Source organism: Pectinophora gossypiella, chromosome 4 (assembly GCF_024362695.1).
Source record: "Pectinophora gossypiella chromosome 4, ilPecGoss1.1, whole genome shotgun sequence".
In the NCBI taxonomy this organism is placed as follows: domain Eukaryota; kingdom Metazoa; phylum Arthropoda; class Insecta; order Lepidoptera; family Gelechiidae; genus Pectinophora; species Pectinophora gossypiella.
Window position 1 is genome coordinate 8,944,846 of NC_065407.1, and position 27,550 is coordinate 8,972,395.

General features: G+C 36.6%; 4 protein-coding genes across 11 annotated transcripts; 2 read left to right on the forward strand and 2 right to left on the reverse strand.

Moving 5' to 3' along the window:
- Positions 1-5: 5 nt before the first annotated feature.
- On the reverse strand, positions 6-16,929 carry LOC126366517 (TBC1 domain family member 19). Of its 6 annotated transcripts, none has more exons than XM_050009650.1 (11): positions 7,707-8,066; positions 7,226-7,360; positions 6,920-7,094; positions 4,496-4,583; positions 4,357-4,417; positions 3,866-4,099; positions 3,363-3,500; positions 2,594-2,753; positions 828-937; positions 619-710; positions 7-527 (listed from the first exon to the last, which is right to left on the reverse strand). In XM_050009650.1, exons 1-11 carry the CDS (start codon positions 7,806-7,808, stop codon positions 272-274), a joined length of 1,551 nt encoding a protein of 516 aa, XP_049865607.1. In that variant the 5' UTR covers positions 7,809-8,066; the 3' UTR covers positions 7-271. The 6 variants fall into 6 exon arrangements, with proteins under 6 accessions (XP_049865608.1, XP_049865607.1, XP_049865613.1 ...); XM_050009656.1 differs by lacking the exon at positions 7,707-8,066 and adding an exon at positions 16,809-16,929 and having other exon boundaries at positions 8-527; XM_050009652.1 differs by lacking the exon at positions 7,707-8,066 and adding an exon at positions 8,159-8,297 and having other exon boundaries at positions 8-527.
- LOC126366524 (exosome complex component RRP45) lies at positions 8,439-10,823 on the forward strand. The gene is made up of 7 exons (XM_050009666.1): positions 8,439-8,592; positions 8,753-8,847; positions 8,934-9,156; positions 9,271-9,491; positions 9,649-9,900; positions 10,130-10,308; positions 10,674-10,823. Exons 1-7 carry the CDS (start codon positions 8,527-8,529, stop codon positions 10,763-10,765), a joined length of 1,128 nt encoding a protein of 375 aa, XP_049865623.1. The 5' UTR covers positions 8,439-8,526; the 3' UTR covers positions 10,766-10,823.
- Positions 10,783-12,688, reverse strand: LOC126366542 (histone deacetylase complex subunit SAP30 homolog). Its single transcript, XM_050009691.1, has 3 exons — positions 12,494-12,688; positions 11,818-12,036; positions 10,783-11,565 (listed from the first exon to the last, which is right to left on the reverse strand). Exons 1-3 carry the CDS (start codon positions 12,686-12,688, stop codon positions 11,437-11,439), a joined length of 543 nt encoding a protein of 180 aa, XP_049865648.1. The 3' UTR covers positions 10,783-11,436.
- LOC126366520 (high mobility group protein DSP1-like) lies at positions 16,241-27,448 on the forward strand. Of its 3 annotated transcripts, none has more exons than XM_050009661.1 (8): positions 16,241-16,907; positions 21,854-21,991; positions 22,384-22,491; positions 22,698-22,955; positions 23,671-23,883; positions 24,502-24,665; positions 25,062-25,236; positions 25,696-27,448. In XM_050009661.1, exons 1-8 carry the CDS (start codon positions 16,596-16,598, stop codon positions 25,795-25,797), a joined length of 1,470 nt encoding a protein of 489 aa, XP_049865618.1. In that variant the 5' UTR covers positions 16,241-16,595; the 3' UTR covers positions 25,798-27,448. The 3 variants fall into 3 exon arrangements, with proteins under 3 accessions (XP_049865618.1, XP_049865617.1, XP_049865619.1); XM_050009660.1 differs by having other exon boundaries at positions 16,242-16,907; positions 22,659-22,955; XM_050009662.1 differs by lacking the exon at positions 16,241-16,907 and adding an exon at positions 20,830-20,964 and having other exon boundaries at positions 22,659-22,955.
- The last annotated feature ends 102 nt before the right edge of the window (positions 27,449-27,550 follow it).

Genomic DNA, 27,550 nt, shown 5'->3' on the forward strand with positions numbered 1-27,550 from the left:
ATTTTCTAAAGAAAAAAAAAACGTCTACAAAATAAAATCGACTAAAATACTATACAAACAATACAATTAGCTATATTCACACGTGAAGTTGTCTATTGAAGATTGTAGAAAAATATTCCTTAAGATTTTTTCTTCCAAACATACATAGTCTGGAAAATACAGTTTCGAATGCACAATTCAGCGTTATAAAATTATTTAGACTTTTCATAACGGAAGATTCAGACCGTCGAGTGTTTTTATCAAAGACGTGTTTCACGTTCGTATCAAGTATTTAAGTTTTCATCAGCGCTAGTTGTAGTAGTGGTATCACAGATATGGTGGAGAGGTCTGCAAGTACTGCGTCCACGTTTTGGAGTGTATTTACTTGGAAGATGTTCTCCTTCCTGAAGCTGAGTATGGCCAGAGCCAGTAACGGCAGGATCTCCAGGCAGTCGTAGCCGAGGATCGCGTCCCAGAGAAGCAACAGCTGGTCCGGAGGTAAGTGTCCACTGAATGCTCTCATTAACCATTTAAATACGACTCTTATGCTGAAATCGAAGTCATTGAGTGAGTTTGGTCAGTTCAAGTTCAATTTAAACAAGTTTTTTACCCTGTAATTATGAGGTTTTCTATACTCACGGATTAATATTGATGTTCCTAAAGTGTATCCAAAGTAATGGCTCGTTCGCTTCCAATAGCCTCTCATAGAGAAGGCATAATGAAACTATGCCCTGAAAACATACAACTCATGCTTGAAAAAAATAAAAATCACTCGGTATGATCAAATGGAGATTTTAGCTTGGAAACTTCTTGGAAATAAAAAAGCTATTATTTTAACGTTTTAATACCTGTGGATGTGTGGAAATGTAATGTAGTCGATGCCAGTAACGGATGTAAAATGCACGAAACGTGTAGTACAGTTGCACTGGGTCATCGTACAGATAGCAGAACGGCGTTGCTGGAACAAGCAATGTGAAATTCAGCAATGGAATAGTCTACCACTAACCGGCGCGCGTATATGATATGAGGATATAGCTGCCGCCAACATAATGACGATTATTAAAGGCAATATGTAAATAATAATTATTAGAGTTATCACGACAACTTAGCGGGCCGGGTGCATTATTCCGTTTTTCACAGGGTCCGCTTACTTTTGAAGATTTGACAGGTGTTTTTTACAGAAGCGACTGCCTGTCTGACTTGTTCTCGGGAATGTGGGTTTCCTCACCGCTGTTTTTCAATGTTTTTCTTCACCGCTGAGCACGTGATAATCATTTATGATCTAAACATGAATTTGAAAACAAATTCGACAATCATTGGTTTAGGCCTGTACTGGATTCGAACCTGCGACCTCAAGCGTTCTGCCTACTGGGGTACCACGACCACGGCATTTCCCTTACAATATGATAAAACAAAAACCTTTCTCGAAGCGTGTTACTGTTGGTATAAGTACGTAACTAGTAACAAACCTACTTCTCCCTGAGTTCGGTATGACGTGGTCGTGGGTTCTTCTCGAGATACATCGACATGAGCTTGTACGACGTGTAGTACGACACAGTAAACACTGCCACGTCTAACATCAATTTCCCACCAGGTATAGACATTTTAATTTTGACTAAAGTTATCGCTTACAACCATATGCACAGAAAACTAACGCTTCTAGCATTTTTTGTAAGCTATACTAATTAAATTTATCAATGCAGCTAAATTTTGAGTTTTCTCTCAGGCACGCATGTCAAACTGTTTCAAATGTGCGGTTCTTTCTTCTCCTTTCTTCTGTCAGCACGATTGACTGTTACATGCCAGACTTAAAAAAGATTTTGTATGGAGTTTTCGAGGATGACATAAAATTATGATTGAACCTGTGGAGAAAAAGTGACGCAGGCACAGTGTCGGTGCACCGATGATTTAGGCTCTTAGGCTAAATATTCTCAAGTGGAGTGGACACCACTTAGCTTTGGATCTACGATCTGCGGGTGCTGGGGAAATGGCAAATCAAGGTCTAGTTACTTATAGCCCCACCACTAATTTTAGAGCCACGCTCTTGTCGGTGTAGCAATCTCCATGCTACTTTTTACAGAAAAATAAGGCAGTGGTTTCCCTCTTGCTTTCCGCCCCGCAGTACTCTGTCTGACGCGAGTGGGATGGTGCCCAGAGTAATCTATTTCAAAGCCGTACTAGGACTCCTGTCCACCTCTGAATAGTACTGACAGTTATTGCTGCCCTTTGTCAGGTTTCAGGTTACAGTCCCTGTGACGCGCCCCTTCCGTCCTGCATTGCCGTACCGATATCTCCCTTCTCCGCCTCTGCAAGCGTTGAGGTCTTCACCCGCATCCCTGGGCAAGGATTCTACGTCATACCTTGTAAGTCTGGGTCCCTATCCGAACTCAGCCACCATGTCACTCCGGCCTACTGAAATAAAGAGGCCCCAACCTCGCGGCAAGGATGCGCCGAACAGGCAGGCAAGACCATTAACAGGCCGGGTTAATGGTCTTGTATGAAACCAAAACCAAAGGCCGTTACTTATAGGCACGGACGAAATTCTTATTGGCGCTTTTAAAATGAAGCCCGATAATAACGTACTTATAATGAATGACGTGTTAATCAAACTTACCGTACATAGTGAATCCATGGAAAGGTATAATACCACTGGGCGGGAACACAGTGGCGTCCGGTGAGGCTGGTTTGCCTTTGATGGTCACTGTCAGAGGGTTGCCGATGCTGCCCTTCAGTGCTTGCATCACTTCGCAATCCCGGGAGAAACATAACATCACCTGGGCAACGAGAAAAAGGCAATAGGAACTTTAGAAATATGCTGATATTAGGAGGGTATTTACATTGTTTTATAGCTTAACAACTATTACAGGATTTGGGAGTTCAAGTAAGTCATGTCTGCACGTTTACCCTCGAGACCCTCGAGACCAGGGGTCACGTGTAGGGAGGACACGTGACCCCTGGGTGGCGCTAATCGAGTGACACATTTACTCTTCCTGACAAAGCCTTTGCACCAATTGACGAAACTCGCGTTCCGGCATATGATGTCTGGAGAAGCTGCTAGGGGAGGTTGGGCCAATATTGTACCATGTATGTGTGCCGATCACAGTACCGATTACAATATACCTGGCCCTGATTTCTTTCTGCCTATGAATTCGTCTTCAAAACTATATAGAATGAACATTTACTAAGTAAGCGTATCACCTTAGGCCACATCTTCACTCACCATCAGGTGAGAATGTGGTTAAACGCAAATCTATAAGTACTTATTTAAAAAAATATATTATTTCATCAGAAGAGATACCTAACCTGTACCGAAAGCATAGAATAAGGAACAACGAAAGCACGTAGTATTATTCCTTATTTTATGTCGAAAGTTAAATAATTACCTGATATAATAAATCCTCGAAAACAAAATATTGGTCGTCGTTAGATGCCGTCAATTGTACGTCTTTGAATATTAGTTTATCTATCATGAGATCTACTTCTAATACGTTCTTCTTAAGTTGGGCGAAGTAGCTGGCATGCTGAAATAATATATAGTAAGTATTTTTACTCTCCAATCTAAACGGCATTTTTGTTAAGTTTCGTTAAATCGTATCTTCTAGCGAATGAGCAGATTTTATAATAACTTCACTTGCTGAATTTATCCAGACTACGTTAACATATCTCGACGGCTACAGAAATCAAGAGTAGACACGTCGAAAAAGAAAGCCTCAGCCTTGGGGTTAGGTACTTTTGGTTATGTTTTGATTTGATAATATTTTGCTTCTTCTTATCGTGTGCGTTGTGAGGTGGATTACCTCATCTACCCTGGTGTGAGGGTTATGATTGAGCCGCCAAAGGCCCCTGACATGGCTCAAAATAATATTTTGCTATAGTTGAATCTTACATGTTTTTGTATCTCAGCCCCGAGGACTTGTGACCAAAGCTTCGCGCGCAAGCACTGCGGGCTCCCTTTCTTCAAGTATTCCTGTATGACTGGAGCGTAGCCCAACGCAGACACTCGCTCTCCCAGCCCGATACGTTCCGCTTCGAGTGTGTTGAACCCCGGCACCGTACTGGGCATGTTTGAGTTGACACCTAGTAGCGGCTCACCGTTTGTCCATTCTACGTAGACTTTACGCTGTGTAAAGTTTTAAAACAGTTAAGTATAATCACCGATCTTGTTTGGTAGGTATTCTCAAAACGCGCGCAGTCTGTAAGATGATACCTAACACAAGAACTCAGATTCATATTATTGCTTTTTTTATGCTTTGACGCAGGATTTGAAATTGAGTTCGTCTGGAAAGACACGTTTACCTAACACTTCCAGCAAAGAATGGAAAATTCAATTTAATAATTTCAACAAAAAATCACGTTTTTACTGTTAAGCTGTCTTACCAATTCATCTAATGTTTTAACTTGAATAGGTAAATGAGCGAATTCCCACTTTGGTTCATCTCTGGAAGAAAATACAAGTAGATAAACAACAGAAGGTACATTCATAGGTATACAATTGTTAACATCAAAATGTACTCACTCTCTCGTGTAAGGAACATATCCGGACAAAGTTAGTAAAACTTCTAGAAAATCTTTTGGAGCATAGACAGGTCTATATTTTGATAGATCTGTAATTAAAAACAATACAGATTACCTACTTATTGATGTCGTAAGCAGTCGGGTAAAAACCGTGCCTACGTATTGTAGTAGGTTGTATGATACGTAAGCTAATAAAGTTTACAACTTCTATAAAATAGGTTTTCTTGTACAATCATCTAATATCGCTGGTAAGCTAGATTTTCCATTTCGGGCTATCCATTAAAATCAACGTAAAATACACTTCTCATCAAAAAAATCGAAACACTTCCGTTTTCATTGTTTCTGTCCGAATTTAACACAAAAAAGAATTCATACGATGAAAAAAAATACATAAATGTATAGCTGGCAGTATGGCCATTACAGTAATAAGCGAAAATTCTAAATTCAAAATTAGAATTTCATTTGTTTATCTTATAAACGAAATGAATCACTGTTTTGAGACAAATGTGTGTTTAGGGTTGGAGTACATTTAGCGTTTAAAAACTAAAAATTGGCGCCTATCCTTAAACTTTTTGTTTTTTATTTCAATACTGTGACTTTGGGACGTCTGAAAAAAGGTTTTTTTTCTAAAACGTATGGATACTTCGCCCACAGAAGCCGCCCAAGTTGTGGCATTGCTGGATTCTGGCCTTAGTCAGCGTGTTGTGGCTGCAAGACTGCATCTAAGCCTGTCATCTGTTCATAGAGTCTATAAACGTTATCGGGAGACTGGTTTGTTCACGCGCCGTTCAGGATCTGGCAGGAATCGGGTCACTTCTGAGCGAGATGATCGATTTATTGTAACAACTTCTTTAAGAAATCGACGCCTTAACGCTTTTCAACTGCAGCAGCGGCTTCGTGTTGTACGAAGGGTGGCTGTAAGTGACTCTACAATTAGAAGAAGGTTGAAGGATCGTGGACTGGTACCGCATAAGCCAGCAAATGGGCCGAAATTAACTGCAGACCATCGAAGAGCGCGCCTTAACTTTGCACGTGAGCACCTAAATTGGTCATACCTACAGTGGAGCAAAGTTTTCTTTTCTTATGAGTGTAAAATTATGCTGTATGGTAACGACGGAAGGAACAAGGTCTACAGAAGAGACGGAGAACGCTATGCACAATGCTGCATCGAAGAAAAGGTCAGCTATGGTGGCGGTTCGTGGACGGTTTGGGGAGGAATCAGCGCCGACGGTAAGACAGAGCTTGCTTTCGTGTCTGGGCCACGTCTGCCTGCACTAAACTATCATCGGTACGTCGAAGAGTGTCTCGAGCCTCATGTGATGCCCTATGCACATTTTATTGGCAACGGCTTCATATTCATGCACGACAATGCTAGGGCTCACACCGCGGGCGTCGTACGAGATTATCTTAACGAAGTCGATATCTCTATTATGGAATGGCCAGCAAGAAGCCCGGACATGAATCCCATTGAACATCTGTGGGATGAATTAAAGAGACGAATTCGAGCAAGAGATCCTGCCCCAGAAACACTTAGCCAGCTGCAAGATGCAATCCAAGAGGAATGGGACAATATACCACAGCATGTGATCGTGACTCTCATCCGATCGATGAAGAACCGTATGGAAGCAGTAATTAGAGCTCGGGGAGGGAATACAAGTTATTAAATAAACGTTTTTTAGCTTTTTTTTTCATTTACGTGTGTTGTTTTATCCATTTCCTTTATACTCCATACGGAATAAAAATGACTCATTTAACAAAATACGAAACCTATGAAAAATTCATTTAAATTTAGAACATTAACATTAAGATTTGATAAGCTCATATTACTCACTATTAAACGACATTTAACATTTATTCCTAAATGTACACATTTTTCTGATAATCCTGACAAAACGTAAACTTGCAAGGTGTTTCGATTTTTTTGATGAGAAGTGTATTTGTGGAAACCCGGCATGATTAAGTAGGTACATCTACCTACGTAAGATTGCGCATGTTTACTCGAGGGCTAGGTAGGGCAAGTATAATAATCGGTACCTACTATTCTTCTCTCGTGTGGGTTGTGACATCAATTACTGTCCTCATCAAACATTCAAACCTGGTGTTAGGGTTAATATTGAGTCGTCAAAGGCCCCTTACCTGACATGGGTCACGTAACGACTACATACCTACGTAAAAAGTAGACGCGACTGACTGCTTAACGTGACGTCCAAAGTATAGATTATCCTACTTTCAGACAATCGGGGGATCAGCCTGTAATGCCCTAACCAAACTAGGGAGCACCTATTGTCATATGTTCCCAACGGGTTTTGAACCCGGAACCTTCGGATAGTGAGCCCAAAGCTTAACCATTTACCACGGAAGCCGTTAATAATAATAAATACTAAACTGTGTTCTTTAACTGCGATAATTAATGTAGATGTCTCACCTAAGTTGTATGTACTGAGTTCGTTCCATTTATCCGCAAATTCCTCCTGCTCACTTTGCGGCCGTAATTTAGCCAAAGACGTCTCCAAATCGGAGCACATCGAGTTCAACGACTTGTGTATTCGTTTCTCCCATTGAGCACTAGCTTTTAATAGGCAAGATAGTGGATCTAGCTTCTGAAAAAGAAAATAAAACCATGAGTAAAAATATCGCTGCCATCGTGAGTAACCTTTCTGCCTAGGCTATTAGAAATACAACGTGAAGATTTTTTAATATAGTAAGAACCTATATAGAAAAAGTTACTTACGTTTTGCTTGGTTTGAGATCGTACCCAATGAAAAACTGTGTTCCGAAGTTTCGTGTCTAAGCCCTTTTCTTTCATAGCCTGCTGGAGGGTTTGCTTAAAATCCTCCTTATTCACATTTGGTGAACATACCAGTTTCTAAAAACATGAAGTAGATATTAATAATAATATTTTCCTTATGTAGGTAATGTAATTATATAGGTAGGTAGGTGCCTTGCCAATGTTGTTTTAACAAAGAACACCTAACTCAAATATACGCCGCGAAAAGTTCAGGGGTGGTACAGAAGAATCGTGGGTTCCCAATGGTTAATTCGCCCAAGGTTCCATCACGCGTCGAAATGTCGCGGCGTAAAGGAGGTTGACAAATGTGGCGCCATAAATTAGATCTGTATATGGCCTACCATGGCCGACGAAAGCTTATTAGAGAATAGAGCGGAAGAGATGCCATCGTTCCACAGCAGACTGGACAAATAACATTACTTGCCTGAACATCACTGTAAAATGATTTGTATATGGAAAGATTCTTAATTTCCTCAGCCAATTTTAGCGCAGTGTAGTGTATGGCTTCTTCTTTCATATCTTCCATAGTGGCTAATAATAAAACTACAAATCTTTAATTTTGTAAAATAATAACAGACGTATCTGTGCTGTGTTTACTTTTTTTTGTAAAAAATTCATGAAGAGCAATGTGTCCAGTTGTTACTCTGGTAACCAATAAACAATCGTTCATTAATCATTTGGGATAATTGTAATTTGACTTAATCTACAGAGGTTTAGGGGGACTTAAGTACTTAAACTTTTCGTTTGATAATCTTAGATCGTCATCATTAAACACCATCCGGCGCCAAACACCTCTGTTCTGTTTTAGATGTAAGTACCTACCTATTATAAGTAGATCTATATAACACAGATCCAGGCGTTATTCTGATTACATACCTTCTTACTGATAATTGTTTGTCATTATTTTAGAACTATCACTCCAATACAAGTGTTTGTAATTTCAAAGGAAGCGTTGGAATGAAAAGTTCAAGGTTGTAGTGATATAATTCATTTGCCTAAAACCGGGACACAAAAAAAAGCAGTTTGGCAGAAAAGCAGTAGTGCCAACTTTAATATTATGCTGGTGCTACCTTTTCTTACAAGTAATAAACAAAAGAGATAGGAAGAATGATCCAAGCGTACCAACTAAAATACTTACCACAACAGTTGTAAAAAAAAAAATTGTTGATTTGTGTTGATCTGACACATTTATTAGAAGAGTTGGAAATTTGAGATTTTGGAATTAATTTATTAGAGCATAAATCATGAGGGATATTTTCTTATCTAATTGTGAAAAGAATTTTCTCCACAAAATAGTTTCAGAAGGGCATGTATGTAGGCATAACCTCAAATATAAGCGCAAACTTTAATGGATTATTTAATTTTTTAGCTCTGTGAAGCGTGGGTGTTCAGTTCAACTTACGATGGATGTACCTCTGACTAGTCCAACTGATAATATAGTGAGCTTATATTACTTATATTATTTTTCAGCGTCTTGATGGAAGAAGCTATAATGAGAGCAGAAATTTGAATATCTTCTTTGGTTCAGAATATGGGAGCTGCATTGTTTCTTTAGGCGAGACAAAGTGAGTTTATAAAAATTTATCCACAATATACAATTATATTTAAAAGTGCAGTATTTTCTAATTAGTCCTAATGATATATTTTTCAGAATCCTAGCGCAGGTGTCATGTGAAGTAGTGCAGCCTAAACAAATTCGACCAAATGAAGGTATTCTCTACATTAATGTGGAAATTGGCCCTATGGCAGGGTACCAGTTTGAGCCTAATCGTCAGACCGACCTATCAGTTTATCTGAACAGATTATTAGAAAAATGTTATAAGGACTCGAAATGCATAGATCTTGAGTCTTTATGTATTGTTGTGGAGGAAAAGGTACATAATTATAAGTTTCTACAGTTTTGTTGACATTATTTTAGCTTGTCTCTTTTAAAAGTGTAAAAAAAGTATATATTTTTGGTACAACTAATCTGCAATCTCATTTACCAGGTGTGGTCTTTACGAGTAGACATCAGAGTTCTGAACCATGATGGCAACTTGATAGAATGTGCCAGTATTGCCACCCTCACATCACTGGCTCATTTCAAACGGCCCGATGTTACGAGAAGTGGAGACAGTGTCATCATACATACCCTGGTTGAAAAAGACCCCATTCCAACAGTTTTATATCACTATCCAGTGTGTTTAACATTTGCTATATTTGGAAATGAGTGAGTACAATAGATATAATTTATTAAAATACTGTACTCATATTGATTAAGGGAAGTTTTTACTCAGCAGTGGCATGCATGAATGCTCATAAATGTTATTATTATTATTAAATAAAAAAAACATATATAGTCAATGGTATGATTTATTAAATTCCAGCATCCTAATATCAGATCCCTCATTTATTGAGGAGTCAGTGTGCACAAGTAGCACAGAGGAAGGTGTGAACACTGGTGGTGGGCTGCTGGTGGTTGGCATGAACCAGTACAAAGAACTGTGTCTTCTAGACCTGACAGGAGCTGCAATATACAGCAGTAACATAGTCCACAAAGCTGTCAATAGTGGCGCAGAGAGGTGTAAAGAAATTGTAGACCTGGTAAAGAAATCGATAATGGATGATGACACTATGAGGTAAGATTTTGAATGTATTTATTTTATGCATTACTGCATCAGCTTCTACATCAAATTTAAAAAAGAAATGAAATATTATTAGAAATAGGTATTTTATGGAATTTTTCCCTTCACCCGTTATTATTGGAAATTCTACAAAGAGCAAGAGTTTACTTTTTGTTATGTCCTCCACATTACTCCAGTTTTGATATATAGATAATTAATTATTTTCTGTCCACTATAATTTCAGACAAAAACGCATCAAAATAAACTTCTCAGATGTCATAACACAGGACCATGTGCTATCACTTATCCAAAAGGATCTAAACATTAAGCTGAAGAATTATACATTAGATGACTTGAAACCTAAAGAGGATGATGAGGAGATGTTTGATGATGATGTAAAACCAGAACCTAGCAAATATGATGGTGAGTTTATACACAAGAATATACTAGAGGATGGTAGATATACTTGTGGGGACAATGTGTTGAGTAAAATGACATAATACCTATATAAGCTATTGTACTTTTTTTATACAATATGTAAATTAATTTTCAGCAGCAACATCTTGTTTGGGACAATTGTGATATTTCTGTGATAAAATTACAAGAATCTTGCATTAAACACAATGCTTAGTTCTTGATAATCAATAACTTATTGACAATAAAAAGGGCAACATTTGTACAATAGCTTCCTTCCTGTTCATGAATACTTTTCTAAACAAAGTATATGGTACTTTGAGTATTTATCTTTCGTCTTTTTTGTCTTGTTATAATTTTAAATAATTTTTCAGTTGTACCATCACTTCCCCAAACTGCAGAAATCAAAACAAAAAAAGGTGCTTCAGAGTGGATAGAAATCTCATCAGACTCGGAGGGGGATTAACATCAATGATACACAAGTTTGTTAGATAAAATGTAATAAATTTACATTTTAAAATTTACTGTTATTTATAATCTCTCTTAACAGTATTTATATTAAAATTGCATTTCCCTTGTCAATTAACAATCGTAACATTTGACACTGCAAGGATTTAGATATAATATAAAGACTGTTTAATTTACACTACAAGGAAATAAATACCAGTTACATTGTAAAGTGGAGTTCATTGGAATATAATGCAATCACAACTTCTACAGACCACAAAAACCACATTGGCAGCACACTTTCTTAAAATACATTCAGTCATTTGATTATTTTTAATATTACCATGTAGATACTGCACTCTGTAGAAATTTCTAATGAAGGATAATAAAATTAGTGTTATTTTCAATTCATATTCATATCATGTAATCTAAAAATCTTGTCTCATAATTATAGTCACTGTGCTATTCAGATATTCATGACAACAATATTTTAATTTAATTTCTTTAATAGTAATAAATATCTTGATGAAATAAATTCCATCTGGCAAGGTCCAAAGAATCATTTGTTTTAATAAACTGTGGGTAATCTGAATAACACAGGTATCCAGATTGAAAATTCAGGAAGAGAAATAACGTCTAAAGCTAATTTAAAACTACACACTTCTATAAATAGATCACATACACACTAGTCTACACTGAATCTGAATTCATACCATTTTTCTGGTCCAACTTATTACCATTTGTTTTTACCATGTAAATGAAGTAAGTCACAATTTCTTTTTCATTTACTGGTAATGTCTTGAAGTGTTTCTGGATAGCCTGTGGATCAAAATTCATAATTAGTATTAATTCAAACAAATGTAGTAAATAATCCTTACTGTAATGGGAACAAAAGAAAAACTGTATGTGTATGATGTACTACTTAGTAAATTGAATAAAAATCTGACTTAAAACTTAGTACTGTTAGAACAACAACTTAAAATTCAAAGCAGGGTCCAATTACCTATATTATATAGACAGTAACAATTGATGGAATGTAGGTTAAAACAGTTATTAATTTACGATACTCACATCAGCTAATTGAGCCTTATTCAAGCCAGGCCGTGTAGGCACTTTATAGTGCCTTTTGTACCTCCTAAGTGTGTTTACTTGGAGTTGAAACCAATCTACTTCTGGAGAATCCATTTCTGCCTCGTTGCTGTCGTCTTCGGAGTCTTTTGGCCTCCTCTGCTTTGTCCTTGCACACTGAATCATTGTTTTGTGATCATCACATATGTATGTGTGCCTTGTCTGGAAAGATCAAGATTTCAAATTTATTATATGTGTTTAGAATTGAAAAAGTAAAGTCGTCTTCTACATATGGCAGACTCCTTAAGGATCTCAGGCATAACTTTATGAGGTATGGACACTGAAGTTTCCATGAAATGTTATGCTGAAGCTCAAAGGTAATGTAATGACTTATTAACATGAAACAGACTAATTTATAGCAATTAATTCTTTATTAAAATTCATAAATAACTATAAAAACTTAGTCTAATTACACAATTTATAGCAACAAAAGATGTTTCTAAACAATTTTCTGTTATTTTTTCAATATATAAATCAGTATTGTTACCTTACGCGTGGTATTTTTTTTTCGGGAAAATATAGAACTCCTTCGGGATCGTTATTATACGCCGGGAGTGTGGACGCAACTGACACAAATTGGCGTTTCATGTATGGTAAATGAGAAATAAACACAACTGACCTGGGGATCAATGTTTAGCTTGAGCCTCCGCTGCGCGACGGTCTTCTGTATGCGTTTGCTGTACGCGGCGTTGCCTGCGGGCCGCCTGCACCGTTCGCCGTCATCCACAAGGCAACATATTTGATCCGAATTCCCTCTAGAATCTTCCTCTCCTGTACTAAACCCGTTGTTCATTGGATACTCGCGTTGAATCATATATAATAAATAAATGTAACAACTACACTAAATCCCGCCCGAGGCGTCGAAAAACAGTTCGACGTATCACAAAGACGCACGATTGAGGTTATGATTTACACCAACATAGGACATTTCTAGATGATAAATCAATTAAAAACATGTCAATAAAAGCTTATTTACTTTGTTTTCACACACCAGATACAGTCTCAGGACAGTATTTCTCTAGTCACTACACATATGCACAAAAATGTTCATTGCCTTCACAGTAGCTGGCAAAAATCTTCTGGGCCGATCTCTTGAAGTTGACTATTTAGTTCATAATGCTTTGAAATAATATAGTTCAAACTATGATATAAACAAAATTAATACAAATCAATTATGCCACCGAGAAAACTTTATATCAAGAATAGACTTTCGCACCGACGACGACAGATCGCGTATCGCCAACAATCGCCATTCGATATCGTCTGAAGGGAACGAGTTGTATTCTGTTGCTCACTCACTCACTCATCAAATCAAACGACGTGTAAAGGGTGACCAGAATCGGAAACAAAATTTTGCTAAAAATTATAATACATTATTAGTATTAGTTGCACTTATTATTAACAAATAATGTGTTCAAGAAAAATCTAAACACACCAATGCCACACTAATATTACAAATGCCTAAGCTACTCTTATCTGTCTGTTACCTTTTCACAACCTAACTACAATTTACAAAATCGATTTGGTTAAAATTAGCAGATAGATAGAACCAGTGACGAAGTCGCGGGTGCGGTGAATTTACTAAATATTATTATACATGTGTGTGTATTAGGTACAAAGATTTAAAATATATTTTCAAATTGTATGTACTCACTTATTTTACAATATTAAATAGGGTATTTGACTGGCTCAAAGATAAATTATATAATTGTAATCTAGAATAGAAGCCACTGTAAGATGATTAAAAATCAATCTCATTTACTTACGACTTATTTTCGAATTTTATTTATGAATTAAGTAACAATGAGTACGACATTGTTCCACTTTTATTTATGACGTATCTCATTTGATTAAGTTGTCAAGTAGCGTATTATGAGAAGTTTATCACAGTAATAATGACAATTCTAATTAAATTATTTACTTTTATACTCTTGATTATTTTAATAAATACAGTATCTAACGCATGTAAACGTATAAAATAATAGCAATATGGACTATGTTTTCTGCCCACTTGTTATCATTTGATTGTGATGGTCATACTAGTGATGCCATGGCATATTAGCAATGTTGCACACAAGCACGGATCAGTTCTTTTCATTCGTAAAAACAGAGCGATTTGATAGTGTGCTACAATGCAAGGTGAAAATGTAAATGTGTATGTAGTATAAACAAAAAATAAAGCTAGCTCTTTTCTACGGATTGGCTGTGATGTAGCGGCAAATTCAATTTTGACCAATGAGAATCTTTTGGCGCTGACATCGTCTGCTCATGTATTCATTACGACGAGCACGAAGTTCCCTACGTAATAAGCGCTGAAATCGTGTGCCCGTTCGTAATAAACACATACTCGGTGAGTTTTATTATTTCCTTTAAATACTATTACATTTATTTATCATTTTGCTGGTGTAGGTGTAAATCATTTCTTTGATTTTATCTGTGCATGACAATTATGTTTAGAGCGATATTTATAGTTTTACATTCTAAATTTGTAAGCAAATGGCTGCCGAAGAAAAGTGACACTGTAGTTATGTATGACAGAACTGTAATATGCTATAGGTAAGTATAAGTACCTACCTATTTATCAGTGTACGTCATGTATTATCATTCTACTATTTAGTTAGAAGATATGTATTTTGAACATTTAACTAAATTCATTATACGATTGAATCAGTATAAAAAACAATAAACGCATTCTGTATAAAACGCAGATTTTTGCAACATTATAATTTTTATCCCCGCACCTGTCTTATTGGATTCAATTATATTGATAGTGATATCTGCATGTGATTGTTATTGTAGGATACTTTCCTGTCTCAAAACAGTATTAATTGTATAAGTAAGATGTAATAGGGTCGCACGCATAGGTAATACCTACCAGAAACTACTGGACTCAAATACTACTTAATTGAATTTTACGGGTTTGTTGTTAACATAATTATGGCGCGAAATGTGTTTCGTTCGATCTGATTTATAGGACTTACATTATTAATTCCAATTAGGTGTCTTCAATTTTTCAAGTGATTTGTTGCAGATTTGTTTCGGATGATTTTAAATAGGTAGGAAGGTTGGCCGAAACTTTTCCTAATATTTTATTTAGGTATATTTAATTAAATGAACACTAATACTAATTTTAAATCGAAAGTTTGTAGAACTTTACCTACCTACCTATAAGTTAAAAAAAGTAAAATTTAATGATAATCTATTTAATTTTATACGTAGTAGATTAAGGTAAACATAATAAACTTTTCCTAATATTTTATTTAGGTATATTTAATTAAATGAACACTAACACTAATTTTAAATCGAAAGTTTGTAGAACTTACCCTACCTAGGTACCTAAAATTAAAATGTAATGATAAACTATTTTATTTTATACGTAGTAGATAGGTACCTAAGAGGCTTTAATCATTAAATTAGTCAACTGTTATTTTATTCACTCATATTATTTTGTCCCTTAAATTAGTTCTTATGTTATCACTTTAATGTGGTCATATTAACAATATGATGTTGTCGATGGATGGATGTTGTATTATAATTACCATGTAACATACCTAATTCAGCCGAGCGAGCAGTCATTGGTTATTTATCGAGTCAGATCAGATAAAACGCATAAGAGGCAACTACCTCCCTACCTACCGAAGTAATATAGGTACATATATCACTTAGTATTTTAAATAAATAAAATCGACCCTGTTAAAAAGTTGAAAATAAAATCCGGAAAATGGGAAATAAATAAAGTAAGTCCTATCTACCTACTTCTATTTGTAAAATTAAAAGACATTTACATTTGTAATACCTATATTATTGTTACTGTTAAAAATATATGCGTCAAGTGTTCACACTTTAAGTGTTCCTTCAGGAAGACTAAAAATAACATATTGGATGGTACTAAAATGTACCTACTATTTACAAGAATTATTAACTATATAATAATTAGGAATAGTTCCAATCTAAATCTCAAAAGGTAAGACTAGTACGTAGGTAGCCTATATTATTAAGTAACTTTTCTTTGTTTCGTTTTACGTAGTCTTAACGTACCTACCTACATAATTAAATCTTGTGATTAGATGTTTTTAATGTTTACTTTAGGAATGATGTATAATATCATTTTAAAATATATTTCGTTGTTCTATTAAACATAGGTAAACAGAGTGTGAGTATGAACAAAACAAGTATAGCCATGGTTTGTCTGCGCTAATCGTCTTTCTTATTGACCGGTTGCCGGACGGGCTGTTGCCGCTTTGTGCATGTTCGGCCTCACTTCGTGTATTTCCGAACATTTTCGTGACCAGCCGCTGCGCGTTGAGGGCGCTTGTGTGCACTTGTTTAGCGTCTCATAATGCGACGTTGCCAATTGTATTGACTCAAAGTACTAACGAAGACAAAACGTACGCGTGTAGAGTGGAACTTAAAAGCCGGCTGCTATTAACAACACACGAATTTGTACAAGTTTGCAATGTATTTTGAATTACTTCTATTAGAGTCAGCTATGAATCAGTAAATTACATGGGGTCTTTGTGATAAAATCGACATTTGTTTGTGCTAAAGGTGTGTTCGTGTTTCCAGTGAAGATTAAGTTAATTTGTTTTTGTATTTCTGTAATACGTTTTATATTAACGTATATAAGGACATGGTGTGTATAAGAAGAAGAAAAGATAAAATATATTGAAGTAGCTGCAGGGTCATAAAGAAACTGGTTAGGCCAAAGCCGCGAGTATAAGATGGGGGACAGAGGCGCGGCGGGGGGCGCGTGGGGTGCGCGCGGCGAGGCCGCATGGTGGCCTGGCGCAGGTGAACTTCAACAACACCAACAACAAATAAATGAGGAGATTGCCCGAAGCACTAGTGCAGCTACCCATCAATTATATACTTACAAAATGACAGGTGGATTTACCAACAACAGTGGAGAAACTACTAATTCCAATTTTGATTACCGTATGATTTCGGGTTCGAATACTAGAGAAGAATCAGCCCAGCAACCATGGTGGTATTCGTCTGCAAATGTTGAATCTCATCAGTCATCGTCTCCAACGGTATGAACCTCTTATCTGAAAGCTAACAACATTTGTATTTCAATAAAGCTAAAATCATTCCTGCAGCTTTAAAAATATTTTATAGGTATTTCATGTAGGTACTAAATTAAGCAACGCTTATTCATTTCTTGCTGGTGAGATACAAGGGGGCCTGGTGGTTTCTCCATAGACTGAATTAAGGCGAATAGCGGTATTTTGGCGAATTTATAATACCTACATAATGACCTAAACAAACAATAAAACTGAAGAACAAAGACAAAGGGATCTATGCACACTATGTTCTTACAAAAATGGTACACGCGTTGCTGATTGATTTCTTCAAAATTATTGTTTCAATAATGACTAAATAAAACATGAAGATACCCTCACTAATAAAACGATTTCACTTTTTATAATTTTGATTTTAATACCTAATACTTAAACATATATTATCCATGAAAATATTAATTTAATTAATTTTAAAACAAGTTTTCACTTAGAGATATGGAGCCCACCCAACCCAGGTTCGAACCTGCAACTTTCTAAATTGTAGGTGTGTGTTCTATCATTACAATAGGTATTTTTAAATATGATGTTTTAGTAAATAAAATGTTTAGTCTGATAGCAGTCATGAGTATGGCGTCCAATTCGGAATTTCGGAGTTTGGTATATTTTTTCCGATATTTCAACTCCGGAATTAAATACTCTAATATCGTAACCCCGGAGTTCGGGGTTACGATATTAGACCTCATAATTCTGAATGACTACAGACCGAATAACTAATGTACGCACATTTATTTTACCAAAAAATGATTACTAATGCTTAATATACCAAACTTTCATAAGCCTAAAAACTCAAAGACCCGACACACTAATGCTCAAACCCTAAACACTATTGACCGGAGACACTAATGTAGTGCATAAGTTATGTACGAGTAGATAAATACAAAGTTTTTAAATCCCTATACATAAATATATCAATACGAAATAAAGTATACACTTTTGATTCATGCCATGGACGAACAATAATATGCAGGACCACAACTAGATATTTTTTTTGTTTTAGTACCTAGTACCCAGACATTATGTTAGAAGTTCAAGAGTATTGTAAAATCTCGATGAAATGCAGTGAATTAATTGTAATCGTAGGCTGGTAGGTATCATGTCCTTAATTCACTGTACAAGACCATCGCCATATCTATATTAGAGCACTAATTAATGCCATAAATAGCCATACATTCTTTTCATCCTCTTCTGCCGATTTGGCTGCACTTATATGAAGAAAAAGAAAATGGATTTGGCACCGCCGATCCACCTTGTGCACTATTGTCATCCATCAATAATTTAACTATATCGGGAAGAAATAATAACCTTCTATTTTCAGTGTAGTATCATCACAATGTTATGGCTGAGGAACAGAAGCGGCCCACGCAATAAAAATGGTTGGAGTTAGCTAGAAAACAAACAGTGGACATCCTAATCCTTTATCGCCTCTATATGCCGTAGTCCATACAGAAATTGATCGAGATGAATGGGGATGTAATAAACGTGCCGCGTGCGATATTCTGATGGAAGATATTTGGATTTATCATTATTACATATTTATTGCACCGACACCTAATAAATCCTCTAATGTAATTAATGTAACTACTACGCATCTCGATTAATAAACGCTGCCAATGTTGTCTTTGTAGATAAATGACATACGGCTATTGGTCGAAGCCCACGATATACATAACGCCATACGTATAAAAATACTTGTTTGCTCTTATCTTGTGGGTTATTGACCGATCTCATCAGGTTTACTATCAGTGTTTTTTAATTAATGAGCGGCTTAAGGTCTGACATGGCTTATGTAACGGCTACATACTTACCTACTGAATTAAGCCCTTGATATCTTAGGATGTATAAGGACAAACATTTGGTGTACTTCTTGGTGGATTGGCATTGGCCCATTAAAAATATGTAAAATTACAGATGTTATTTTGGAATTTGATAACCGTGCCAAAGAGCCATATACTAACGTTTGTAACGTTACGTTCGTTTCGTAGTGTGTAGTATACAGGGTGTTGGTGACACAGTAACGAAATCTGTACTTCGTACAGCAAAGGAGTGGAATGCACATCCATTATCGGTATTCCCATCAACTTATTTAAGGCATGACTAAATAGAAACCTGGGTAAGCTCGTTACACCGTCGTCTTACACTTTCTTAACCTGTAAGATGCAGAATGGTGCCAAGAGAAAAACCATTTGAGTAGAAAAAAAATATCCTTATCACCATTCAGATGATTCTGAGTTGATATCAAGTGAAATTTCCAGTCGAAAAAATTATGAACATTTTTGTATTTTTTTAATTATTTTCAGTGGTATATCGTACTTTAAGCTACATAGAATCCAAATATAAAATAAATATTACAGATTATAAGAACTATTAATCGAACAACGTGACCAGTTAGACAGACTACGTATACGTAGTCTAGCGACTATTCGCGTTGTTCGATTTAATTAAACATTTCCGACAAGAAAAACACCTACTATCGTTTTAGTACAATAAAGATACCACTCCAGGACACCAGGTGTGATGAGCTCGATAATCACTTCACAACCCACACGGATAGAAAAAGGAGTAGAATCAAGTTGACGTTCTATTTTTTTTTTCTTAAATAACCCTGTATAGTAAATAACTTAACCCTAAAGTTTACAGTCTTTCGATTGGTATGCGTAAAATATAAATCTTCTAGAAACTAATTAAAATAACAGAAATAAAGGTGTTGATTCCCACAGACAATAATTTATTTTAAATGAGGAACTTTCTAGGCCACGCTACCTAATAAAATCGCGCTGACGTTGCCTTTGTAGGTACAACCTTCTAATTTTATGGATTTCAGACATATTCATTTTTAAGGGTCACCTTTTTATACCCAAAAACAACTAAGGAGAAAAATAAAGAGTAAGGACATATAATTCTACACAAATTTGATCCCAATATTAAGTAATTATGTACTCAAAAAATGACAAAATAGGCACCTAGGCGTTAGACAGCGCCATTTATAATAAAACATACGTAGATGGTGTTGTACAGATTTCACGTGATGATTACCTATTTTCTCATTGCTTGGGTACATAATTATTCAAAAATATAATGTAATGGCAGAGGCATATATAAAAATAATTGTTGTTTGTATTGTACATAATTGTTACTACCTATATTGCTTCTCTTTATTTTGATCCGAATAATAATGGGTGGAAGATGTGTTGTGCCTGTGTTTAATAACAAAGGTCATCATTTATCCCTAAAAACAAAGATAAAAGATGAATAATTATCATAACATGAAACTAGAAGGTTAAACGAATGCAACTCGGTACAGCGCCATTTATATATTTTTGGGAACTTAGCCTGGAAAGACCCTCATTCTAAAACTAGCATTATTTGTCTTGCACTGGTCGTAAAAGAAGGAAGCCACTATTTTTAGATTTATTAAAATTAAATAAAGTTAAGTTTCGTCTGTCAGATTCTGCACCATTATAATATTTCATTTTATGATATTTTTTTGGAGAAAGTCAGGTTGTCATTCAGCCTGTAAAATAAGAGCCATAATAAGTTCCACTTGAAATTGCTTTTGCTACAGCCGTTTATCACCATCACCGTACGTGCAGTTTACATGATATTTAAATAAAAACTTCAAAAGTACATTTTTAAGATAATGTTTCTACATAAGTGCATTTTGTATAACAAATGTTTCAACAAATTATGATTTTCCTACTGAAATTGGTCACACAGGCAGATTTTCCGTTTCCACAAGTAGGATTTGCTTGCCCAACCAACTTAATCATTCATTGATTCATTCATTCGGTCATTTTATTTTCGTTTTGTTTGCGATATAATTTTCACTAGTTGGCGCGGTGATTTGTTTGATTACTTTGATTTATTTAATTTATAAGTTGTTTTGTGCTGAATTAGGAGTCAAAGTGCCCTATTGTTTTAGCTTTGTTTTTTATTCATTAACGGTATGTTCCTGAGTTACAATTTTACGGTATTGAGAGTAGAATGGATCACTCTATCTTTTCTCGATTTGGTAGGTATTTATTGTTGAAGAGAATGTGAAAAGTATAATTTCAGTACCTAACCCTTTCTTAAATATATCTATAAAGACTTAATTCACTTTATGATTTATTATTATCTTCTCATCAAATTAATATTTTTTATAAGTTTTGTACATCTACCTTCGTTTTTATACATATTACCTATTCTCATTATTCATTATTGGGTGAAGGAAGGTATAAATTCATTAATAATTAATTTCGTTCTTATGTATGAATTGTATGATCTATATTCACGTTTTAATGTTGCGCTGTATTGCTGTATGACCAATATAGTATCTATAGTTATTTCCTCAATTAAACTATCGATATTTGAGGATATTGGTCATATATTGGTCTATAGTCGCCACTGCCTATATCGATAAGCAAAATATTTAGGTGGTGCGAGACCTCACAGTGGCCCTCTTCAAAATACAGTTTCGAGTTTCAGTTGATTAGGTCACAATCTGTCGTCTTTACCCATTAAATGTATGAGTTTTATGTGGCCGCTAAGAGATCTTATTCACAGGGCAGGAGTGCCCAATCCAGTTACTCCCCTGTAGATTCGGGGCTGCCAGTCAGGGTGGTCCCGTCTTGGCTGTTTTGGCGCCCCCTAAAACGGCGCCCGGTGCGATCGCACCGCTCGCATCGCCCTAGGGCCGCCACTGCATATTGGACTATCGATTGGCAACTCTTATCACATTTACCTTCAGGCAGCAGTTCCGCCAACAGTTCAAAATAGTCCTCTATCAAAGTCTTATGTCCTCTTGTTATCCTAGCGAGCCCAGGTACTCCCAATAGGTAAAATTGTAAATTGTAGTAAGATCTGTGGCTTTGTCCACTCGATGTGTAGAATGTATGTCTGAAGATGTATGTTGTTTGCAGGGCCAGAACCAGTCGAGCCCTGACCCAGAGCAGGGCAGCCCTCAAGATCTCCAGCAGCAGCAGCAGCAGCAGCAACAGCAGCTGCAGGTGCAGAGCCAGAGTCTGCAACAACAGTTGCAGCAGCAAAATTTGCAGCAGGTAAGCCTCAATTTCAAATGATTGGGACTTAGGCAATCTGCAATAATATTTTGTGTAAATTGGTAAATTATTTGGCTGACAATGAAAAGCAACATAAGACATACATTTTGTTCATAATTTGCAGCCACATGATTAACTGTATGGTAACAGGTGATCAGCTCATCATCATAGAATATGTTGTTTATTTGCTCCCAGTCAAAAGAATCGAAAAGAATACTTTAAGCCATTTGCTTTTCAAGTTAAGGAAGGTGGTTTGTCAGTTACTGACTTGCATCACTGGTGCCGCAATGGATAATTCACATGGCACACCTACATGCAACTAAATTATCAATGCTACTAATTTTATTTTTATTTTCATCTAAATATTATATTTGTGTGTGATGATTATGCAGGTACTGCAAAACCAATCGCTGCAGCAAACTCTGCAGCAGAGTCAGCAACAGACACTGCAACAGATGTTGCAGCAACACCAACAACAGCAGCAGCAACAGCAGTTAGAGGTTTGTTTGTGCACCACACTGTTTTTGATACTTTATATTCTAAAAAAAAATATGTATGGAGATTATATTCTAAAAAAAAAATTATTTAGCAATTTAGACTTTTAGAAAGAGTTAAAAATGATAAACCAATCGATTGTTATTTACACCATGTGCGATTTTGGCGACAGCAACAACAGCAACAGCATCAACGACAGGAGCAGCAGCAGCAACAACAGCAACACGCATTGCAGAATCAACAGCAACAAGCATTGCAGAGTCAACAGCATCAAGCTTTGCAGAACTTGCAACAGACATTGCAAGTGAGCCAGTCACAGGCGCAGGCCATAGTGCAGGCGCAGGCGGCGCTGCAACAGCAGGTGGCGCAGACTCTGCAGCAGCAACAACAGACGCTGCAAGACCACATACAAGCAATACAGCAACAACAAATTCAAGCTGCTTTGCAACGGCAATCTGTTACCTTACAGGTAAGTTTGGAGATTGCGAAATTTAGAATTTATTCGTTTAAGGGCGGACCGACATCTGGCGCACCGCGTCGCACTTTCCTATGCTTCTATCCTTTTCTGTCATTCAGAACCGTGAGTGCGACCGAACTCCGACCGCTTCGGCGAATCCGCCGCGTGCGGTCTCATTACCTCGCCCTAACACACGACGGTTCTGAGTTACAGAAAAGGAAACGCATCGGAAAGTATGCTTTCATCTGGCAAGATGTGGTTCAACCCTCAAATTCTTTCGCTGTACATTTGTCTTGTGTACCTACTGTTTTCAACTAGGTATTGTTTACGTTAACTAGGTATTGTAAGTTATAAATAACATTATACTCGATATATTGTCGCCTTATAGTGAATACCACGCAAGCGCCTTTTTGAAAAATCATATTATATTTCTGATGTGTTTTTCTCAACAAAACCTCGGTTTCTTTCAATAAATTTAATCCCGTAGAAAATTGAGCTCACAAATTCAGACCTGGATTGAAACTATCGTGTCTATTGCGAGGTTTGGTAACAAAAATCACATCCAAATGAGATTTTTCAAAAGGCGGTTGCGTGGTTTTCTCTAGGCGACGATATTGAACTAGCTTCACTTATATTTCCACGCAAACCTTTTTTGATTCTCTGTAACATTGATATATAGTATGTATCAATGCTCTGTTAGTATACTGATGTAGAGTTCCACTTTCAGGAGTTGCAACAGCAGCAGCAGCAATCCCTCATAAACCAGGCGACGGCACCCAAAGTGAGGATGCCGAGGGCGCGAGCTTACAACAAACCGAGGGGGCGCATGACGGCGTATGCGTTCTTCGTCCAGACATGCCGTGAAGAACACAAGAAGAAACACCCAGAAGAAAACGTCATATTCGCCGCCTTCTCCAAGAAATGCGCTGAGAGGTGGAATGTGAGTACTTTTGTTTTTTTTTCTTCTGGCTTCCATGGTCAGTCAATAACAAATATTGAGTGAAAAATCTTTGTCTTCAATAATAATTACTTAATTACGATGATATGATTCATTATGACATTTTACAACTCTTCAGTAATAAAATATACCAGGATAAGGATCGGAATATGGTAAGGGATAGGATCAGGAGAGAAATAATAAAAAATAATAATAACGTTTTGATAATTATTTAAGGTATAGCAAAGTACATTCGGCAACTGTAAAAAGGACTGATGATGTTCGAAAAGCAAAAACAACGGGCCAAATGCGAGTTGCTTTCGTAATCCACCCTACCCTTGTACATTTTTCTAGAATATATTGCCTGCTTAAAATGACGTAACTTTGCTAGACTCCAATTTTCACTAGACAATTCCTTACAATTTACAATTCAAATAACATCTTTTACAATCATTTTATCCCTTCCTATTGAGTAGAAAGTATCAGCTACATTTTATATTTTTTCTTGTTTTTTGCTATATCCTCCTGGGCTCATATGTGGCACTATATCAGTTTTATAACAACTGTTATGTATGGTGTGCAATAAATACTTTGACTTTTGAAACCGCGTTTTGTCCGCAGACGATGTCAGAGAAGGAGAAGGCGAGGTTCCACGAGATGGCAGAGCAGGACAAGAAGCGATACGACCTGGAGATGCAGAACTACGTGCCGCCTAAGGACGTGAAGGTGGGCCGCGGGCGCAAGCGGCAGCAGGTCAAGGACCCCAACGCGCCCAAGCGATCGCTGTGAGTTACGGTCTCGAACATTCATATTCCTGGTTTATTTTAGTGAACTGGTTCTTATTGCAGTCTGATTAGTTTTTTATTTTGAATGTTAATTTTGAATTTGAATTTGGTTTTGTCTGAGGTTCTCTCGTTCCGGCCATACTTAACGAATTTAACCTATGGAGTCAGTAATAAATGTCAAATATGTTAACGCGACAAGGTTATATGTATGTACTCGTCAGTTCACCATACAGCAATGTACATGATGTGAATTTCGAATCATCAGTGAAAAGAGGGCTGTTTACTCCACTTTGTGTCTTGTGTGCATCATTTGAACTTATGCGTTCACATTCTCTCCACATGTCACCATACCACACCCTTCAAGCTGTTTATAACATATAACCCTCCATCCTTTAGATCAGCGTTCTTCTGGTTCTGCAACGACGAGCGCTCCAAAGTGAAGGCGAATAACCCCGAGTACACTATGGGCGACATCGCCAAGGAGCTCGGTCGCCGCTGGGCCGCGGCTGACTCCGACGCCAAGGCCAAGTATGAGGCGTTATCAGAACAGGACAAGGCGAGATATGAACGGGTGAGTTGTTAAATATTGACTCTTTCTCCTGCTACTCTTCGCGTTGTACTTTACCCTGCCCGCATTACTTTCTGTTGCAATGCAAGTGAGCGAGAATATACTGGCTATGCACGAAGGAACTTTGTTTTCCGCTAAAAAACCGATATCTTTTATTTAATAACATTCTGGAAACCCTCGGCCCTAAGAGAAGCAAAACCAGCGCTTAGTGATGAAAACTTAATAGTGGATTTGACGAACCATATAGTGACATTGACTGGTTACTTGTAGTTTACCCGTAGGTGCTGAAAATGGAATAGGTGAGGTGTTGAACGCGCAGGTGCTGTACAGATTTATGCTTTGACACGACCTACATGATGTAAGAAGACGCCATAGAAAAATAGAAACAGTAATAATAGTAAAATTGATTATTTCCGATGGTTTCGGTACAAATAATATATAATTCTTATTTAATTGTTATAGGAAATGACAGCGTACAAAAAGGGGCCTTTAGCGTTAGTACAACAGCAGCAACAGCAACAGAGTCTTGACGACGTGGACGACGAGATTGGCGAGTTTGAGTGAACGATGTGGTGCCATAGACTTAGTGTTGGATGCACGCGGCAATGTTCCTTAGTGCACTGTTGAATAATCAACTTTTAGGCCGGGTTTCCACTGACGCGGAGACGGGCGGAGAAGAGTGGAGATGTGCGGATTTGACCAATCACAGCGTTCGAAAGAGCGAAAAACGAAGACGCTCTGTCACGGTGATTGGTCGATTCCTGCATATCTCAGCGTCAATGGAAACGCAGCCATACAAGCAGCTCGAATATTTTTGTAACATTGTTTTCACAGACAATGATGAATCTCAGTTTCAGAGTTGTGTGTTTAGAAATTGTTTTCACCCACCAAATTTTCTTTCACGGACCACGAAACAAGCACATCGATTGCACGGTTTCGCCCTGTGTTGAGATTACCAGTATATTTTTCCAATAAGCTATTAGCTAGCTATTTTGTTGTTAGATAGGTTTTCTTTTCAGTGATCGACTTTGTTTCTGTTGTCGAAATTTTTAAATTGTTTGTTTGACTGTTAATTTTATGTTTGCCCACTATTTGGCGGTGGCTTTACATTAAGTAACTATGTCACTGGGGTACTGGATAGTTAAAATATGAGTAAGCAAAACATCGTGGGTTTAGAGTTTGATGTACATTGCACTAGTTTCGAAAGTAAATTGTACCTGACGATAGTAGAGGAGTAATGTACATCGAAGTACCGAGCTTGTTCAAAGCCCCGCACTTGTGTAGACGTACCACGAGGTCGATTCGGATAGCGTGGCCTTACACTTTTGGTGTCATAATGTCAGTAGATAACTAGCGACAGGAACAAAAGTAATATAAGTTTGAATAATAAGTGAGTATGGGTAAAGCGAGTGTGCGAATGAGACTTTTATTTGTAACAATAAATGTACATAGTTAAATTATAAACTTTTATTTTTCTTTAGAAATTTTATTTTAAATTTGTTTATTTTGTTAACAAATTCTAGTGACCCTTGGGACATTATCGTCTGTAAAAATTACTTTTATAAGAGGAAACTGTAAGATAGACTGGAAACCGTGATAGTACTTAAATTTGTAAGTTTAGTGTTATTATAGTCTTCAGTAATGCTAGATTTCCTCTGCTTGCTCGACACCCTGGTGATGATGAAAGTATTTGTTTTGATTTTTGTGAATTTAAGGAGTAGTATTTTGTAAGAGAGGTGTTTTACCAGTGTCACCATGTTTAATGCGGAGTCGTGTACACATTTTCGAAACAACACACCGAATTACTTCCATATTTGGTAAGGGCACAGACACGCGAACAAAGTTTGTCGTTGTTCATTTATCGTAACGGATTCAATCGAAAGTTTGTACACGTCTGTGATATTATAGATAATAGAAAAACATCGTAATAAATACGGAGCAGGTCTCCCATATTAACAAATGTATGAATAGAATTGCTATTACATTTGACCTTCTACAAAATGACTACTATTTTTTTCTGAGATTCGCTAGGTCATTTATATTGATTCTACTCCACAGTGATTGTCTAAGCAATTCCACAAACTAGTTGTAATTTAAGAAGTCCGACTAGTGAAAAAAAGAAATAACTATTTTTAAGAGTGTAACAAGAGATATATTGTTTTGAATTTGTAAACTTGCTCACTGTACAAAACAATATAGTGAATCTTTTACACAACTTTTTGTTTAATTTTATCAATTTAATCTTCCCTTGTGTTAAAATAATTCATATTCAAAACATTTTCCTACATTATAAGTAGTAAAAACAAATAATGGAGTT

Coding starts and splice junctions, on each gene's coding strand:
- LOC126366524 (XM_050009666.1), top strand. CDS start 8,527: ATGAGGGATATTTTCTTATCTAATTGTGAAAAGAATTTTCTCCACAAA. Junction 8,593..8,752: donor AAATAGTTTCAGAAGGGCAT/GTATGTAGGCAT, acceptor ATTATTTTTCAG/CGTCTTGATGGAAGAAGCTA. Junction 8,848..8,933: donor GTTTCTTTAGGCGAGACAAA/GTGAGTTTATAA, acceptor TATATTTTTCAG/AATCCTAGCGCAGGTGTCAT.
- LOC126366517 (XM_050009650.1), bottom strand. CDS start 7,808: ATGGAAGATATGAAAGAAGAAGCCATACACTACACTGCGCTAAAATTG. Junction 4,100..4,356: donor TTAAAACATTAGATGAATTG/GTAAGACAGCTT, acceptor AACTTTACACAG/CGTAAAGTCTACGTAGAATG. Junction 2,754..3,362: donor TCGAGGATTTATTATATCAG/GTAATTATTTAA, acceptor CTCGTTGCCCAG/GTGATGTTATGTTTCTCCCG.
- LOC126366542 (XM_050009691.1), bottom strand. CDS start 12,688: ATGATTCAACGCGAGTATCCAATGAACAACGGGTTTAGTACAGGAGAG. Junction 12,037..12,493: donor AGCTAAACATTGATCCCCAG/GTCAGTTGTGTT, acceptor TGATCTTTCCAG/ACAAGGCACACATACATATG. Junction 11,566..11,817: donor ATAAGGCTCAATTAGCTGAT/GTGAGTATCGTA, acceptor TTTGATCCACAG/GCTATCCAGAAACACTTCAA.
- LOC126366520 (XM_050009660.1), top strand. CDS start 16,596: ATGGGGGACAGAGGCGCGGCGGGGGGCGCGTGGGGTGCGCGCGGCGAG. Junction 23,884..24,501: donor AATGCGCTGAGAGGTGGAAT/GTGAGTACTTTT, acceptor TTTTGTCCGCAG/ACGATGTCAGAGAAGGAGAA. Junction 25,237..25,695: donor ACAAGGCGAGATATGAACGG/GTGAGTTGTTAA, acceptor TAATTGTTATAG/GAAATGACAGCGTACAAAAA.